At 35.9% G+C, this 18,342-nt stretch overlaps 1 protein-coding gene across 6 annotated transcripts in view; it reads right to left on the minus strand.

The window, feature by feature from the left end:
• ANAPC10 (anaphase promoting complex subunit 10) overlaps positions 1-18,342 on the minus strand; it is a 38,386-nt gene that overhangs the window by 15,799 nt on the left and 4,245 nt on the right. For all 6 annotated transcript variants that reach the window (XR_011096141.1, XR_011096143.1, XR_011096142.1 and 3 more), the window contains exons 2-4: positions 16,734-16,850; positions 15,273-15,363; positions 14,414-14,534 (exon numbers count right to left, since the gene is read on the minus strand). Coding sequence is in view for 3 of the 6 variants with exons in the window: in XM_068680851.1 (XP_068536952.1) it covers positions 14,414-14,534; positions 15,273-15,363; positions 16,734-16,850 (329 nt within the window). In the remaining 3 variants the exon portion in view is untranslated. The remainder of the gene's footprint in view (positions 1-14,413; positions 14,535-15,272; positions 15,364-16,733; positions 16,851-18,342) is intronic.

Genomic DNA, 18,342 nt, shown 5'->3' on the forward strand with positions numbered 1-18,342 from the left:
GAAAACAGGAAAATCCTGGGAAAGGTTTTTCTGATTCAAATGCTTGATCTCTTATCTTATGACAGAATAAGATGGAGAGCAGCCCTCAGAAAAAAATAAATTACATTTTAGATCTGTAGAAACATTTCCATGGTCTACTTGAGACAGGGAATGGGATAAAAACATATTTGCTGCTTTTTTTTCCCCCCCAAAGAACTTCAAAGAATTCTATGTAGATGCTACTAGCATTATTTTGGCCAAAGCTCCTTGCAGACACAGGTCTCCCAACAAAAATAACATTCAGGCAATCAATGGAGAAAGACCCAACTCTGCAAAGGATTATCATGAAGATAGCTCTAGAGCAACTGAAGTCCTTGCTCAGGAACTTTGTATTTTGTCTGAATATTTGTTAATTGCTAGGTAGAGATAACATTTACTTCTGAACTTCACGGATGACTTTGTCATGTGAACAACATTCCTTTGTATAAATTTTTGCCTGAAGTCAGGTTATAAAACTACTTTTCTAATGATGCTGAGAATCTCAGCTTTCCATGTTTGCCATCAAAATGTTAAGTTTCAGGAATGAGGATACAAATATGATTTTAATGATAAAAAAACTCCTCATATACCTCTATGGGATATAATTTGTGGATCTAACTTCACTTTAAGAAAGTCTGTTTGCATGCTTATAAAAACAGAATAATATATCCTTACTACTGTTTACATATATTAACAGTACTTGTGAATTTATGGAAATGTTTGGTTATTTGTTTCGCTGGTGGCCTGACATAAAGCATGGCACATGCCATGTGTTTTCTGTTGGCTTTTGCTCCAGTTTTTAAATCTTACGCTTCAATGTCTTTGCCACAAGGAAATACTACTACAAGTAGCAAAAACCACAGTGAATTTGTACTGATACAAATAAAGATGCTTATAACATAGAAGCCACACACAGGCTAGAAAATAAGTGGTGGACAAACTGGCTCCTAATTTCTTCCGCATTGGTGCCACTTCTCCTCAGCCCATTGATGAACTGTTAAGGAGAGTCACAGGGCATTCCCAGCTGTGGTTGCCTACAAGTTGGCTACTTAAAAAATAAGGTGTGGTAACGTCCAGCACCAGTTGAGATGACACCATAAGACTTTCTCAGTGCTTTGCAAGCTTTAGAAGTTCCCATTCCTTTCATATCTTTTCTTATGCTTAACACAAATTAAATGTCAGCTGCTGTTTTTTCTTTTACAAAGAATTTCTATGCTGGGTTAGTAGTAGCACATGGGAAGATCAGCAATAATCTTTGTCTTGGCCTTTCTACACTTTTTTTTCCCCCCCCTCATCACTTTTCACTATTTGAAATCATCTAGTACTCATTCCAATGATTACTTCCCACAATTAAGCCTGTGAAGACAATCAGGTAAATCAAAGCTGATTATTTATAATTCACTGACTTTATCCTCTCAACCCTTATCTACAGTTTGTGGGAAAAAAAGAATAGCTCAAATGCCACTGAAAAGTATTCCCAACTGGCTAACAACCTCTATATTTCAAAATAAAAGTGATAGTAAGCAAGCGTGGTCTTAGCATTTTTGACACAGAAAAATTGTGGTTCAGATCTTTCAAAGAAGATGCTTCAATCTTGGACTCCCAAAAAGTTTTTACATATGGGATCCAAAACCAGAGCAGGTAACTTTGGATAACCGGGCAACTTCAAGGACAGGAAAAAAGACTGTTGCAGTATGTGTTAAGAAAAAGAAAATTAAAAGTGTGAACAGCTCTCTTTAGTAATGTCCATGCTACAGAAAAGCAGAACCTCCCTTTCAAATAGAGGTCTGCTGATACCAGAACATGCTACTCCAGTATCTTCTCTCTAGCATGCTCCCTGGAGATGAAAGAAAGGTCCCTTGCTCCAGACAATTTCTTCACCTTCTTGCTCTGCTGATTAACTGGAGTGAAGTCAAGTGTCTGCACTCCTCAAAATATTCATCATATTCTGCCACATGCTTACCCCACCTCCAAACAATACACCATACAGCAGGCAAATAAAGAAAACAAAGATTTATTTTTCCTTAGATGAAACCAGGAACCTCTTTAAACACCCAACAACAAAAAAATTACAATCCACAAAGCAATTCCACCTTCGGGAGACACACGATTAAAGTATTACTTGAAACTTCCCTTCAAGTATTTACAAGCAAGGAAAGCTGAAAAAAGATGCAAGATTTTTTTTTATTATTACTTCTTTTCCCCAAGACCTTACTGACCTAATTTCTGCAATGGATTACAGCGTATTTGTTCACAAAACATGATACAGTTCAGTAACAAACTCCTACACGATTTCCTCCTTAACACAGAATGCCATACCTGAGTAGAAAAGTATTATGCTTCAATCCAAAAAAGACTGAATCTATACCTTAGAGAATTAATCTATTACCTTATTAATAATAGGAAATAGTAAAGACATGCATACACTTCTGCAGTTACTACACTGAATGAAAGAGACATATGTAGCTCTGTGGTCATGATGTGATCTTAAAACATTGTAGGGAGGAGGGGGGACAGGGAACAGTGAAGTCAGTCTGATCTTTTTTCTTTTTTGATAGATTACTAGTGTAGACATTATGCTTTTGGTTAACATACATCAAAATCATTTGTCACTGGTAATTACACTGGTAGAAGGACTTAAGCAATAGTTGGTCAGGCAAATTGATAATCAGCTTGAATATCAAGATAAACTAACATTTTACCCACCTTGAACCTTAAAATCTGATTTACCATAACTTCCCTTTATCTTAAGTTTTACAAATCTAGCAGAGGATTAGAAATTGTAACAGTCTCTCCCTTAAAAACAAATGAGAAAAATCAATATTGCTACACACTACAGTTTGCAAATTAATACTGTTAGAAATTTCTTATAAGCTATAGTTAAAAGGAATCCTTATCAACTGAAAGGCGCAGTCTGATACACTGCAATCAAAGGATACAAGTTTTTCAGAAGAGACAGGCAGTGAAGGAGGAGCAGGGGTGTTGCACTATATGTTATGAAACATACATATATAAAACAGATGCAGAGCAAGTTTTTGCATGGCCAGATAGTGATAGGACAAGGGGGAATGGTCTTAAACTAAACGAGGTAAGATTTAGATTAGAGGTTAGGAAACAATTCTTCACTCAGAGGGTGGTGAGGCACCAGACCAGAGAAGCTGTGGATGCCCCATCCCTGGAGGTGTTCAAGGCCAGGCTGGATGAGGCTTTAGGCAAGCTGGTCCGGTGGGAGGTGTCCCTGCCCACGGCAGGGGGGTGGAACTGGATAGGCTTTAAGGTCTCTTCAACCCAAACCCTTCTGTGATTCTATGATCCAGCATCAAGAAGACATTCTACCTGATCCTGAACACCCAAACCCATGTCAGCTGTAATGCTAGATGTACACATACTACTTTAAAATATCAATTAGCCAACACTCTTGCATTAAAAAAGGGGAAAAAAGAGAGGAACTAAAGGGGTTAAAATATTGAAGCAGGTTAACTAAGTAACACAGCCCTTTCTGCCATGCTGTCATCTACCCCTCCACCCACCTGTCTCCTTATTCCCATGTTTTGTCTCCAAACAGAATGTTTAAATGTAGTTGTGAAGAGCATCAACCTCTTTCTTGCTATATCCATTTATATTGCCAGAACCTTGTATCTGCTTTTCTTAATTCTGAAGCATTAATGTCTATCTGCAAGAAGTATCTTGTGAGCCTGTATTGGTAAACTGTAATCACAAATGCCCACAAACTTTGAAAAACATTGACCAACAGATATCAAATAAGGTGCACTCTCCAAACACAGAACCTTTATTCCAACAGGAACTTTCAGTAAAAAAAAAAAAAAAAAAAAAAAAAAATGATGTGTGAACAGCAGACACTGATGTTCACACAAGCATACTGCATACAACCCAGCAGGCGATTTTTCTGTTTGGGTTTTTTTTTTTTTTTTTTTTGGATTATGCCCTGGAGGTGCTGGCACAATGGAATTTCAATACCATAATTGCTTATTTCTGTGTGCCAGCCTCTGAAATAACAGGTAAAAAGAAAAAAAATACATGTATAACAAACATTCTCTCTTTTAAATTACTGGAATCACTAAATAAAATGCTTTTAATTCTCTGGTTCAAACGATGTAATTTATAACCATGTCACAAATAGAGAAGAAGCACAAAAGAAGGGAAAATGCAGAAATAACATAACGTTCCCAAGGTTCAGTTTACAAGGACCTCACACAAAGATATTTTTTTTTTTTTGCAACCCTTACTAGAAACAGTATTATTTGCTAAAAATGCGGTAGCTGCCAAAAGCTATGATCCATCTAAAGCAAACATGTTTAAGATGGAAATAGAGTGTTAATGCTGAAGAAAGACAGAATTGAGTATACAAGTTTTCTTTTAAAAGTGTTGAAGCAACTGCAGTACAGTGTTAAGTTTGGTTTTTCAGCTTTCTGAGAAAAAATTGATCACATTTGCAGATAAACACCTAAATTATCATAAAGAACGTTAAGACAATAACAGAAGTAATCAAATTTCAAACTTTCTAATTAAACCTCTTTTTCCTGCAGAAGGTTATTGGGAATTCAACACTAGTCTTGGTTCACATGATAGAACAATGGGAAAATTTTCCGAATGGTTGAACGCTAACCCTGACAAGTGTGGAGAGCCAACTACAATACATTATATGGTAGCATAACCTGCCACCCACGTTGCTGAGAGAACAGCTTTCAAACACATGCACCGAGCTGTAAAACCACAAAATCCCTTATTACACATTGTCCCTTACTTAAGGTGAAATACACTATCCCCCTTTTTACAAATCTTGGTGCTTTTTTTAAACCTTCATCTCTAAAGTTTATTTAGCAACCTACTAGACTGTTTTTCAGACCTTTTTTCCCCCAAGTGCTATCTTTCCTGTTTTTTCTAACCAAAGTAATCTTTTTATAGTACACAGTGAAAACCTGTTGTCTTCCACTGCTGTTTTTTTTTTTTTTATAATTCTACTTCCACCTGTGTGACATTATCCAATTTTTAAAGGAAATGTTGGATATATGACTAATTCATTTGTGAAGATTTGTTTCTAGAGAGAAATATTTTTTTTTTGTATGAAGATACATGACTCATCACTAGTAAAGTAAAATAACAGTTCTAGCATACTTTCAATTGGAAAGTCAGATATTCTGTTATTTACTGTGATTCTTTTCCATCATTACGCAATTTGAATATATTCAAAAAGATAAACTGCCACAGTATGAGTGGTTATAGACACTGGCATTTATGTAAGTCAGCTATTACTGTAGAATGACAAACATACTCCACCCTCATTACAACATGCTGTGGTTACTAGCCAAACATCTTTGCTTTTTCTGAAAAGGGTACGTTATAATAAAAGCAGACCAGCAAAACAAATAATACAAGGAGACTCAAGATATGGTAAAAGTAACAACAATTGTTGGAAAACAATTCTGAATAGAGAAAGCAAATTACTTAATGATTTTAGGAATGCATATAATCTCATGCTATGAAAGAGATCACTGAAAAATGTTGGTATATAAAACTTTTAGTTAATGATGCCTCCCCCCATCCCCCCTGCATGTCTGCTGCTTGAATCACTGCATTCCAAGATAGTTAGAGGATATACACAGTTTCTTCAGGGGTTTTCATTGCAACTTTTCTGGCAATGGGAATTTTATTTGCAAGTGTTTCTATTCTACTGACAAGGTCAATTAGTCCAACGAACTATTGGTTGTTCTGTCTGATAGCTCAGTCTATTTATTCAAGCAAGCACTTTTATAACCCACAATTGAATGCAGACAGTTACCCTTGTAAACACAACTGTCCACAGGGATTTTCACTACATTTTGGGCATGTAAAAGAAAAACATGCTTTTCTCCCCTCAGCCTGATAGCACATAAGTTTGATTACAGCTTGAATTTCAAGGAATGAAGAGGGGGGCTACTGTTTTTAAATATATATGATCTATTGTACCTAAATATACACATTTGGACTAATTCCTAGGAACTAAAGAACACAGACACTTGATTGATCACCCTAGAAGCTCCTAAAATTTGGTAATGCAGTCAAAGAGACAGATCAGCCTCTCTGCTCTATCCAAGCATTAAAAAGGAAGAAAAAAAAAAAAGTAAAGTAATGATTTAAAAGAAACAAAGAGATGCTATATGTAGCATGAAGGGTTAAAGGCTACATAAAATGGTTTCACAAAAGCCATCAGCACAACAGAAGGTCTAAGGGGTGCGTGTGTGTGCGTGGAGGGGAGAAGTGAAATGGGGGAAAATCAGCTGCAGAAGGAGGCGGGGGGGGGTGGGGGGGGGTGGGAGGAAGGTGACTGTTCCACAGTTCTAGCTAGAATTTCTGTAGGTCAGCAGTGTGGCCATGCTGCCAGCTAAGTGTGTGAAGATGAAGAGTAATAGACCTTAGTCTCATAGACCTTTTATTATTATATTCACATACGGAATTTATTTCTTACAAAGTAGAGATTCTTCATTTGTACTAACTCAGCACAGTAAAGAGGACAGTCCAGGACAGTAAACTGTTCTTCATTATTCAGGTTTTCCCTGAACAAATCCTTCATGGGTATCAAGAAGAGGCTAACTATCATGGAAAACCGGCAATCTTTCATGGCTCTGTTCTACCAGTTTGGATGTTATACAGTTCACTACAAAAGTTGAACCGACTACTGAAACTATCGGGGAACTCCAGAGAACAGGAGACAATCCCCAGAATGATCAATAAGGAAATACGTATTCCATAAAGCAACAACCTTGGTGAATAACACAGAAGTATTCACAGTATATTAACCCTCTAACATCTATTTCATCCATGTTAAAGCATCACTGAAAACAAATAGTTTTTCAGAAAAGCATTACGAAAAAAAAGCTGAGTCAATATAACAAAAGCCTTAATGAAACTGACGAACAAGTGAGAAGAGGTTTTAAGGCCTGGAAGGGGGAGTGCTCTATTTTGCTTTAACAGAATAAGGAACTGTATACATGAGTGTGTATGGTGCTTTACCTTGGGATCTTGTAGGCAGATGTAAATTATACCATTGAAACCAATTCTAGTCAGAACTAATTGATGTAAACAAAACTACCAAACCTTCTCAAGTAATCTGGTCTCAGTGAACATCACAATTATGAGTTTCAGTCAGGTACAAACTGAGTATCAAATCAGTTTCTGCGAAAAAGCATATAAATTCACGTGAAAACGTAAGTATTAGCAGATCTTCAGTCTGCTATTTTGCAGTGTAAGTGGGAGAATAGTTTTAACTAGGAAGTCTCTTTTGGAAGTCTGATTTAACATGCTTCATTGCTATGTGAGCAAGGGTTTGGAGATCAGGATACTGAGTCAAGACACTGTACTACGGTTGCATCTATGCTTACCTGTTGGGATCAAAGCCACATTGCACACTGGTATCATATCTTATACCTCAGTTCCCTCTTACAGTTAGTCCTCAAACATCACCCAGACAATAAAGGCACAATTTGATGGGGACTTTGACTTGGCATATTGGTTCAACAGTATAGAGTATCTGCACAGACTACAAACAAATCAACGTTCCTTCAAAATGATTAATACCATTCACTATTATCATTCTACAATAGTATTATCATGTTACTTCAAAAGCATTGAAGAAATCTAAATTTGCAGTTTTCTATACTATCCTATGCTTGCTATCAAGCCACAATTTTATCACTTTTTTTTTTTAAATTCAGATAACTGCAAGAATACTAATTTAGAAAGATCAGTTGTCTAACTCTCATTCTCACCCACAGCAAATATGGGACACTATCTGCAAACTGTTCCCATCTGCCAGAGGTAGGACTACAATTTGTTTATAGTATTATGACTAGGATACACTGGAGAACGCTTGCAAAGTCTAAGAAAAACTCCCCCATTGTATTAAAGGATGGTTTGCATGCATTGATGATGCACATTTATAAACTGGAGTTTTAAGCTTTGCATATCAGAAAAATCATCCCAACATTAGAACATCTAAACAACAAGCTTTAAGAATTCCTTTCAGATCCTCCTACTTGAACTTCATGAACCAAAAAGAGATGTAACAATTTAATCAGTCACTACAAACCAGGTATTAATCATTTACACTCTGCTGTGTAATGCCAATTTGATTAGTAAGTTATCTTGCCTTTTCTAACTGCAGTGGAGAGAGAGAAATTCTTTTACTTTTACATGAAAAATCACATGCATTTTCTAATTCCTTTGCCATGATAGAACTTAGATCGAATAATCACAACAAAGGTTATAATCCCAGGAGATGCTTTCAAATTCCTAGGCTTTATATATTTGAGCTCCCTTACGGAAAGCTCTGTACTTCATCAAGTTCCTGCCTTCCATAGAGCTGTTGCCACTTTCTTTGACATGACTTTTCCTCTACTTCAGTAGGTAAGGTCAGATTGACAGTACTAAAATTAAAAGGGCCTCTTTATCACACCCTTTCCTGATTGAGTTCCTCTGTAGACAGGAAAAGGTCCCTCCATAAAGATTCATTTTTGAACACTGGTATACAAAACAAGAGAAAACATTTCTATATGCAACATATACCACAGCGTAATAACCAATGTTTAGGGTTTTTTGTTTGGTTTTGAAATTCTAGGATCCATCAGAAGTGATGTTTCTCTTTTAAAGTATCATTTCAAAAAAAGGAAAGAAAAACATTGAATGATTTTATGTTGTGGAGCCAAAAAAGCCTCCATTCTTTAGAGATGATAGAACTAATGTGGATGTTGCTGTACACGCAATTCATATCCACAAAATATATTTTTTAATAACTGCATTTCTCACAATTGCATGGCTCTGTTCCAATATATTACCATTCCAGGACATAAAGAGCAAAACAACTGCCATCCTTTCTATAACTTCCAAAGTTTGAAGCATATACTAGTTGATTTCCAAAAGCATAAGAACAATGAGTAGTTCATATCATCTCTACAGGCAATGACATCTGCAGGGAACAGTGATGTTAAGTTATTAAACTAGCCTTTCTCCTGCAAATAAGGATTCACGCAAACATCCCAGACTGGCAAAACATGCTCTCTCAGAAGGTAGGCACAAGGAGTACCAGCTGCATCAGCAGGAATAGGCCTGTTTCCTGAACTTGGCCCCCTCCCCTTGGCAAAAATCACAAGGCTTAATAAACAGCAAATACCTGTGGATCATTCTATTCTGTTTTGAAAGCTTCCAGTAGTGGTAAATTGCAGGTGTTAGCAGCAGATACTGTCTGCATCCTGGTGAAGTAAATCCATGCCCAATCAGCAAAACAGCTAGATAACAATCAAAATGAACAGTCTGGTGTGATGACTTCATCTACTGACCCAACCTCCTAGAGACAGACACGAAAGACTAGATTTGAAATTCTGTGAAAGTAAAACTTAGTCTTTTCTTAGCATCAGGTGTAGTTTTCTGAAAGCTGAGTATTTTTAAGCGAAATGTTGAACTCAAGGAATAATTGGGGATTGGCACTGCATCATTTCTTACATGTGAAAAAAGAATATGGAGGAAGGGTTTCTAGTAAAAGTACTTGAAACTTAGTGAGGAATCTAAATAAAAAGCAATTATCAGCTCTATATTCCATCTTTAGAGAAAACTTATTTAAAATGCACATTAGAGATGTCTGACCAGAAACTCAGAAACAGTACACTTCCTTAATTCATGAGTTTGCAACACTACTACAACAAGTTCACATCTTCTTGTTTCTCAGTATCTGTATTTATTTACATCACATACAGAGAACAGGCGAATTTCAGAAATTCAGAACTTGATCTAGAGAAGTCCAACCTCCTCGCTACAGTGGACACTGTAGAGTAACAAGATTACAATAAGAGTCCAAACTTCCTTAACTATCTTTGAGAAAAGCTCCCCAGCTCGGACATTCTCCTGGTTGACAATTCCTTGCTCTAGCACAGAATGTCTGAAATCAGTAAAGAAGCGCCCCTGTCCGTGGTGCTTGGCCAAAATACCACGGCACCAGGGATATGGCTGTGCTTGCTATGGGTGGGGAGCAGCCAGTTACAAAACATGAATCAAAACCAAAAGGGTCAGAAAACAAGCTGAAAACAAAATAAACAGCTATTCAAAAAGAGACAGCTATACTGCCTGACAAAAAGCAGAAGACCCACATTGTTGCCAGCAAGGATATTGCAAAGTCATCTCCAGAACTGAGTCTTGATGAAAAGGTTAAGTATGCTTTTGTTCCAGGAAAAAAGGGGACAACAACAGAGTTAAAGCAACATTTAATACTTGGTATCATTGTTTGATACGAAGTCTGCTAGGTAGAACTGCCAGTGACAATGTATCTTCATCCCACATAAGGCTATCCATCACTGCTCAGTGAGGGATCACTGGATACCTGTAACAGTTGTTAACCACGGGAGTTACCCTGTTCTAGCAGCATTGCTTCTGCCTGGATGGTTTCCAGAACAGGCAAATAGCAAGCAAGGATCTTACTTACTGAGGTTACACAAAGTCAGGTCCTTACTCTGCGTGCAGACTTGTCCTACTGCATAAACAAAGAGCATTCATGGTCTGCTACTCTTCTTCACAGGGGGTTTCTGATGATTCCTTTTCAAACCCAAACATTAGTATGTCTTACCCACCATGTGGCTTATTACTGTCCTTATATAATTTGAAAAACAGTACATGTAGCAATGCCATACACTAGCAATTGCATGAGCCTATCACAAATCTTGCTGTTTTCTCTGAACTACACAAACTAAATGAAAAAGCAAGTCTTCCAAATCAGAAATCACAAAAAGCCCCAAAAGAATGCTGGAAGAGAACTCTTACTGGAATAGGAAACAAATTATACCTTTGCAGTTGCATCTCTAGTTACTGCCAAGACACGTACACCGTATTCTATTGTTGAGTCCTCTGTAATGCACACTACAACTTTGCTTGTTTTTAGAGGGGTTCTGCCTCTGACAGCAACTTTAAATTGGGGACTAAACACGAGCAGCTTCTCAGGTTTGAGAGGATGTGAGAAGTAACAATTCTCCAAGTCTGGCCAACATCTTCCCAAAGTATAAATTATAACAAACAACATAGAATTGGCACTAATAGAGTTCACACAGCAAAGCAAGATAACTGTAAAGTCCCTACACTACAGACTAACAGCAGAAACCACTGAAACTAATAGAAAAATATAATCTGAAATTCTACTTAAGCTTACCATTAAAAGATTACATTATAATGGGAAGATGAATTGCAGATGACCTAAATGTTTTGGGAGAGGTATAAAGGCAACCAGGAAGATGAGCACCATTTGGCAACCTGCGATTTCCTACAGCAAGCTTTTTGTTCACTTGCTTTACAGCAGGTTATTTTCACATTGTGAAAAAGTACAATGACTTATCTCAAGTATAATGATTTATCTCACATACTGAGGTCTGTTTAAAAAAAACAGTATCTCTATCTTGTCCATACAAACTACTTGCACCATTACATTGCAGAACTCTTAAAATGGGAAACAAGAAAATACTTGTTCTCCAAACTTGACAGTTGAGGTAAAAAGGCACTTTAAGTCAGAGGAGGCTTACTGTGCACACATCTCAACTGCAGTACCTCCAGTCGAACAAAGGTATAACACTGCCAGATCACAAGGATTGTTCTCACCTATAGAATGGGTTATAAATGACTTGTTTCTCTTTATTGAGAAAATAATTTAATTTTAGGTTCCAAAAAAGGACATTCTTACAAACCAGAACACAAACTCAAGCTACTGTTGTATTATTGATTAAACCTAGCCTAACAGCACATGGCATTGTTTCAAGTAGACCATTTGGAAAAGAACACATGGAGGCATCGTAGGACTTTCTTTAGATACTATGAGTTGGGCAAGCATTCATGAAAAATATAAAATGATTTAGTTGGATTTCCAACCCTGTCCATCGTTCCTGAAGCCAACAGAATCATTGTGTAATTAAGCAGATTTCTGTGAAGAGCTCATAATGGTTCACCCTGCTTTAACAACATGTGTCAGAAAAGCTGAAGAAAAAGTTTCTAGATTGAAGAAAAAATTCAGAAATGCATTCTGAATATCAAGCACATTAGAAAATCTGAAAACTGATAGCAATATTTAACATTAGTGGCCAGAGAATTAGTCTTCAGTATTTCACAGCATCAAAAGTATCACACCTCATTAGTAAGAAGCTTGACCACATATTCTTCTCAGTTTTAAAATAAAAAAGCATATGAGCATGTGGTATGCATAACAATTACTGCTCTCATGAAACATATTACAGCCCCATTAATATACTATAAGACCTACGAAACATTTCATGTACAAGTTTTTTTTAACCAAATGCATCATGTACAGAATTGTGTTCAGTGAGAAAAAAATGAAGAAAAATTTCCTGAGAAATTGCAGAAGACTAATATGTTCATAATAAACAGTACAGGTTCAAAATAATTCTACAAATACGTTTTATTGTTTATATAAGTTTTTAACACATATACCCTCAAAAGTGGAAGTTCACCACTTTATAAGAAAGTTATGTCACTGAGGCTACACACAGAATGCTGTAATAAACATTATTATAAAAAGACATTTAATTATTGGAAAAGTAGACTACAAGCAAAAAAAAAGAAACTGATAATTAAGGACAACAATGACATCTAGTGGACACTCACAAAACAGGCCTATAGACTACTGAGAAAAATACATTGTTTTTACTGTTAAACTTACTCAAACTCCCAAACAGCTACGATGTTATTAAGATTAAAAGACAGAATATGCAGTTGATGAAAGACACCTCAAGTAGTGTCATTTCATATCAGAAGCATACTTCAAAAGAGTGCAAGGCTCTTCCATTTAAGATTTAGGATAAAAGCATAATTACCCATAACTTGAAAGAACAGCACAAATCTGAGAAAGGAAATAGACTGCCAACATAGTGAAGGCACGTTAAGCTTTCTTTCCGCACTGCAGCTATAGCCTTCTACTTACAAGTTGTTCTTGTAGGGACTTCAAACACAGAAAAACAAGAAGGGAAACAAAAAGCAGAGAAGTCCAAATTCAGACCACTGTTTAATACCTCCTTTTTCTAGTTATTACTGATCCTTCTGTTATTGTAATACCTGCCATATAAGGGAGGTAGGCTAAACCTTCACAATACAGCTGCCAGTAGCAGCTGAACTCCAGGGACGAGGAAGATGAAACATGAGGTCACTATAACTCAAAATTATCAAAAGATACTTGCTCATAAGTAACCTGATTAGTTTACAAGGCAAACTCCCATAAAGATACGAATTATTTGAAATCTGCCTTTACTATTTACAAAAGGCTAGTACACAAAACTAAACAGTTAAAGCAACTCGTATCTGATCTTAGTTTTTTCTTCAAAGAAATTTTCTTCTGGCTAGAAGCATCATTGTGGAAAAACACTGTTGACTATTATCTCTTGTAAATAAGAAGAATGTTAATGATTAAAATATTATAGCATCAAATACCACACCTAGTGAGTAGAAATTGGATTTTGCATCTTATTGTTACAACAAAAATATTGCACACTTCCCAAAATTCGTGTATTTCAGTGACTGCCCGCTACAAGAAAGCGGTGAGAAAGATCAAAAACAATACTCAGAAGTAAAACATCATTTATGTACATATCTAACTGTAATACACAACTCTTTAATTGTAATTAAACTTTCAATTTAAATTGAGAATTGTTTGCTTATATTATTATTTTGGAAGAGTTAACATTGCAATCTACCTAGCCCCACAATCAACAGTAGCTAGAGTCAGCTATCAGGAAATAAATAACAAATTCTCACTTATATGAAGATTCTTTACCTAATAGAATACAAAGAAAACTTTGCATAACTGATGAGGAGGAGGAGTTGCCCTGCAATTTCTTCTTGCCAGGGCCTCAAAATGAGCTCTGAAACAGACATTACTAGTTAATGAGAATAAATGCAGCCTCCCAGAAATTAAATCTAACTCCAGACTGATACCAAAGATATTTATGCACCATCCAGAGCCACAACTAAAGTCTGTATTTTAAATTCATGAAAAGAACTTGAATTCCTGCTTTCCCCCACCTTTAAAGTCTAAAATTGCAAGTATTTAGAAGCTGAGTCTCCCTTTGGTTGCTTTGTTCCAAGAATAGGCTTTCCAGACACTAATTCTAAAGAATCCTATTTTGCAAAATCCCACTCTTTATTCCATTACTGGATCTACATATGAACCCTGTTATAACTATGTTGGTAGTCGCGCCTGACAAAAACAGAAACCAACCTAACAATTTTACAAAATAAGAAAGTAAAAGCAAACACCAAAATCAACCCAGATATTTCCTCCAAGAACAATGCCATTTCACCTCCAAAAACATTTCACGCATAGAGAGGACTACTTTAAGAGAGTGAAATACCATTGACCTACCCGAATTTCCTGGAGATTATGAAAGTTATTTCCTACTCTGACAGAGATTTTGCTTGGAGTGTAACTTTCATCAGATTTGTAGTCTGCATAAATACATAACGTCTTCACTGTTGTTTTTCTCCTGCAAGAAGAAAAGAAACAATGTAAGCATCCTAAAGAAAAACATTCAGGAAGAGTTTGTTGTTATTTTGTAGTAAAATCTGAATGTTTTAAAACTTAATATTAAAGTGCGCTTACTGATTTATAAGAACCTTGTTGTTAAATCAACAGATTTTCTTCATGCATTGGATAACGCACACATAATAGATTTTCACTATTATCCTTCAACTGTCTTCTGAACTTGCATTATACCAAGAACTACAACAAAAGGTCAAAATGCCAAATGCAAAATGCCACTTATATGTGATGAAACATATGCTTCGCTTATCAAATATGGGCTCTACTACTATACCAAAAGAATCATCAAGGTGACTCAAAAAGCCAGTCTTGTCAATCACAGCAGAATAAAACAGGAAAAGGTTTCTCAGACAATCAGTTGCTAAATACAGGACTGCTTTAAACACAGTCAGCTACCCTTCAAATCACAGTCTACGACAGAAAAAGTCAAGATTCAAATGTCACCCTATGTAGGTAAATGTGAAACTGCTACAAATGGAATTAAAGATTCCTTTTTGTGGCTCATTTAGGAATTCAGTAGCTATAACAATTTAAAAAAACACACTTTTTTTCATGAACACTGTAAGGTAACACAGGACTAGTCCAAGAGTGCACGCACTTCCCAAGGTCCCAGTCTTGGTGAACAGTCATCCACACAAAGTTAAGCGGAACATTCTAACGCATACAGAGTAATTTTTAATACCTAAACTGGATGTTCACCAAATGAGGCTGCGATCCATCTGACTGCCAGTAAGTTTCTAGATTATCATCTCTTAACTGATCCACTCCAAATCCTAAGAAAAAGAAAAGGTGATAATCTTGAATATTCTTTATCTGTGATATAATCACAGACTTTTTTTTTTTACAGCTTTTACAAACTAAAACACATTTTAAACTATAACATAAGGAAATACTTCTAAAGATTCAAGTTGTACTTGTGACAGAACTAAAACAGGTGTCTGTCAATAAAAACGCAGTGCTACGGTGTCTTTATGTTCTATCTCTTATTGATATCTGGGGGGTGGTTGTTACCTTTCAACATGTCCTGGAATTCCAAACGTGAAGAAATAACTCATAATTGCAAGAACAATACTTTATGATTTCTACCTATTCTATAATTGAACTAATGAATTACATGAAAAGCGTAGACTCATTAAGGTTGGAAAAGACCTTCAAGATCATCTGGTCCAACCACCACTAACAGATCATTCAATTATTACAAAATTTTAGCAAATATAACTTATTTTTTACAAGCCATTTCTTGGAATATTTTTAAAGTTAGTAGCTAGAACAAGCAATAGCTGCCAAAACCAATATTCATAAAAGCTGTCACATTTAAAGAAACAACTCTGAACATTTATTTTTCCATTCCCTCATTACCTACCCTTCTACTAATCACATCATTAATAACTGCCCTCAAAAGCTGCAGTTTTAATTTAGCAGAGGCAGTTTTATCTTCAATAAGAAATCTTTGTTCCATTTGAAGTGACAGAGCCATATGATGTTTTTCTTCAAATAAGAGACACCAGGACATCAGACCAGCCTGAGTGCAATGTTGCAGTATGAAGTGATCACTGACACTAGGCTGCAGCTAGGTATCAGATCAGCACTCAACAGCTGTTTCCGAAATAGCGGCTCAACCACTTCAAATGAAAAGAACAGATTTGCAGATATTTTGAGCAGGTGTAAACTATCACTAATGATATCTCAGCAACATTTACAATGGCTTCATTTTACTTGCAGGATTTTAGAGAGCTACACAAAGTCTGGATGGAATATTTATGTTGGCTAACTGCATGGATTGTTTGTCTGACTTAAAATCAAAGATACTTACTTGGTCAATGCCAAACTACAGAAATAATTACACAGTGCTTACACAGTTCAGTTTGTTCACTGAACAAGTAAAAATACGGTTTAGTTTAAAATCAGCAAAAGCTCTGTTTTGCTAATGTGACATATTTCTTAATTTTAGGGTTTCTAATATAGTTATAACTCTTTCAAATTGCATCAAACTAGGCAATTTTTTTTTTTTAATGACACCCTCCTCGTAATTTACATTACAGCAATTCTACTGCTACACTCTGCATGTATGACTTCTTATCAAAACATAACCCATTACATTTTCTAAGAACAATTTACATAGAATCATACGTTGTGATTCTACCTGGTTTACAAGATGAAAGTGACCAAACTGCTTGTGATCCTATTTCTCTAACAGTACCAGTCCTCTCCAATTGCTTTGGATCAGCACCAGGTGGTGTCTTGTTTGGGGTAGTCATTTCTAATAAAAAAACAAGCAAACAAGTTAGTTGACATATTTTAAGGCTGATGGGAAAACTAAAGGATTGTATTTGTTCATATAGAAGACTTAATTCTTTGACCTCAAACTTGTATAAACCATATGTTCTATAAACTATCATAGATTCAATATTTAAATCTTGTAAATATGAGGTTCCACATACATGCAAAAAATTGTCTGTGTAAAAATAGGTTGTACACTGGAAACATTCTTAAGTTACATTACTTGTATCATTCTTTACACAAATACAGAATTAGTTATTGTTTCATTTTGGGGGTTTTAGGAAGTTTTTGTTTCCAAGAGAAATGGAAACAGACTCTTTTGATGTAAAGGCTAGCACTACAATTTCATTTTCTGTCCTAGCACACACACAAGTTTTCCTAATCTCCAAGTTCAGAGTCTAGAGCAAACCAGTCTTCCTTGAGACACTTCTTAAAAATAGGAGAGGAAAATTTGAATAAATAATTTAGTCCTTTATTTGGAAGAGACAGGTCATTGCCACATGTATCCATGGTCCATTTACTTAACTTCACAAGTTCATCCGGAATCAGTAACCTGTGACTTACACTGCTCAAGTAATCATTCAGTCTCACACCTGGCCTACTGCCATATAGAAGTTGTTGTTCTTCATGTCATGTAGAGGCCCTTACTACTGCCTAGGAAATAGCTTTAAAGGCTTCCTTTCCCAGCACCCCCCCAACCAAAAAAAAAAAAAAAAAAGGATTCCAAAGAAACAAATTCCATGCAAGGAATCAAAAGCCTAAGACTAAATGTAAAGCACTCAAGAGTCAACGAATTAGACTTGACTTCTAATCCTTTGCTTATATGCATGACAGCATATTATGCTCTGCTAAATCACAAAAAAAAAAGACTTCCAGCACCCCACCTAGACAGAGATTCTGAATTAGTTTGATATCCACAGAATCCAGACCTTACCCACTACAGAAGCAATACAAGCCATAGACAAAAACAGTATTTTCCAATACAAGAATATTTCTGCAGCTAAAAACTTTATTGAACACCAGAAATTTGAGTTCTGTAGTATATATTGGTCTGCACCAAAGATTTTCTATTGGCCTTTGCCTAATGCTTAATTTTGCAGAGTTGAGAATGACTACCAGTTTTTTTGTTTATGACTCATTCAGATATAAGATTGCAGTCCTGATCACCATTAAAAAAAATTAAGAAACAATTACATATGTAGTAAAACCTTAGCATTGATAACAGCAACTGTTGCAGAAGACCACAAACAAAATGCCTTGATCAAATATCATCTTGGAAAAAAATGAGTAGAATGCTACACATCCAATCCAATCCCAAATATCCTGTATATGCTCGTATAATTCACAGATCTACAAATTCTAAAAACATCACAAAGTTTTCCTACAAAATTTGTGTTCAAAAGCTAAACAGTATTAAGAAAAAATGAAATGGACAAACCATTTAGCCACTAGCTAGACACTAACAGAAATCT

Source organism: Anas acuta, chromosome 4 (assembly GCF_963932015.1).
Source record: "Anas acuta chromosome 4, bAnaAcu1.1, whole genome shotgun sequence".
Classification (NCBI taxonomy): domain Eukaryota; kingdom Metazoa; phylum Chordata; class Aves; order Anseriformes; family Anatidae; genus Anas; species Anas acuta.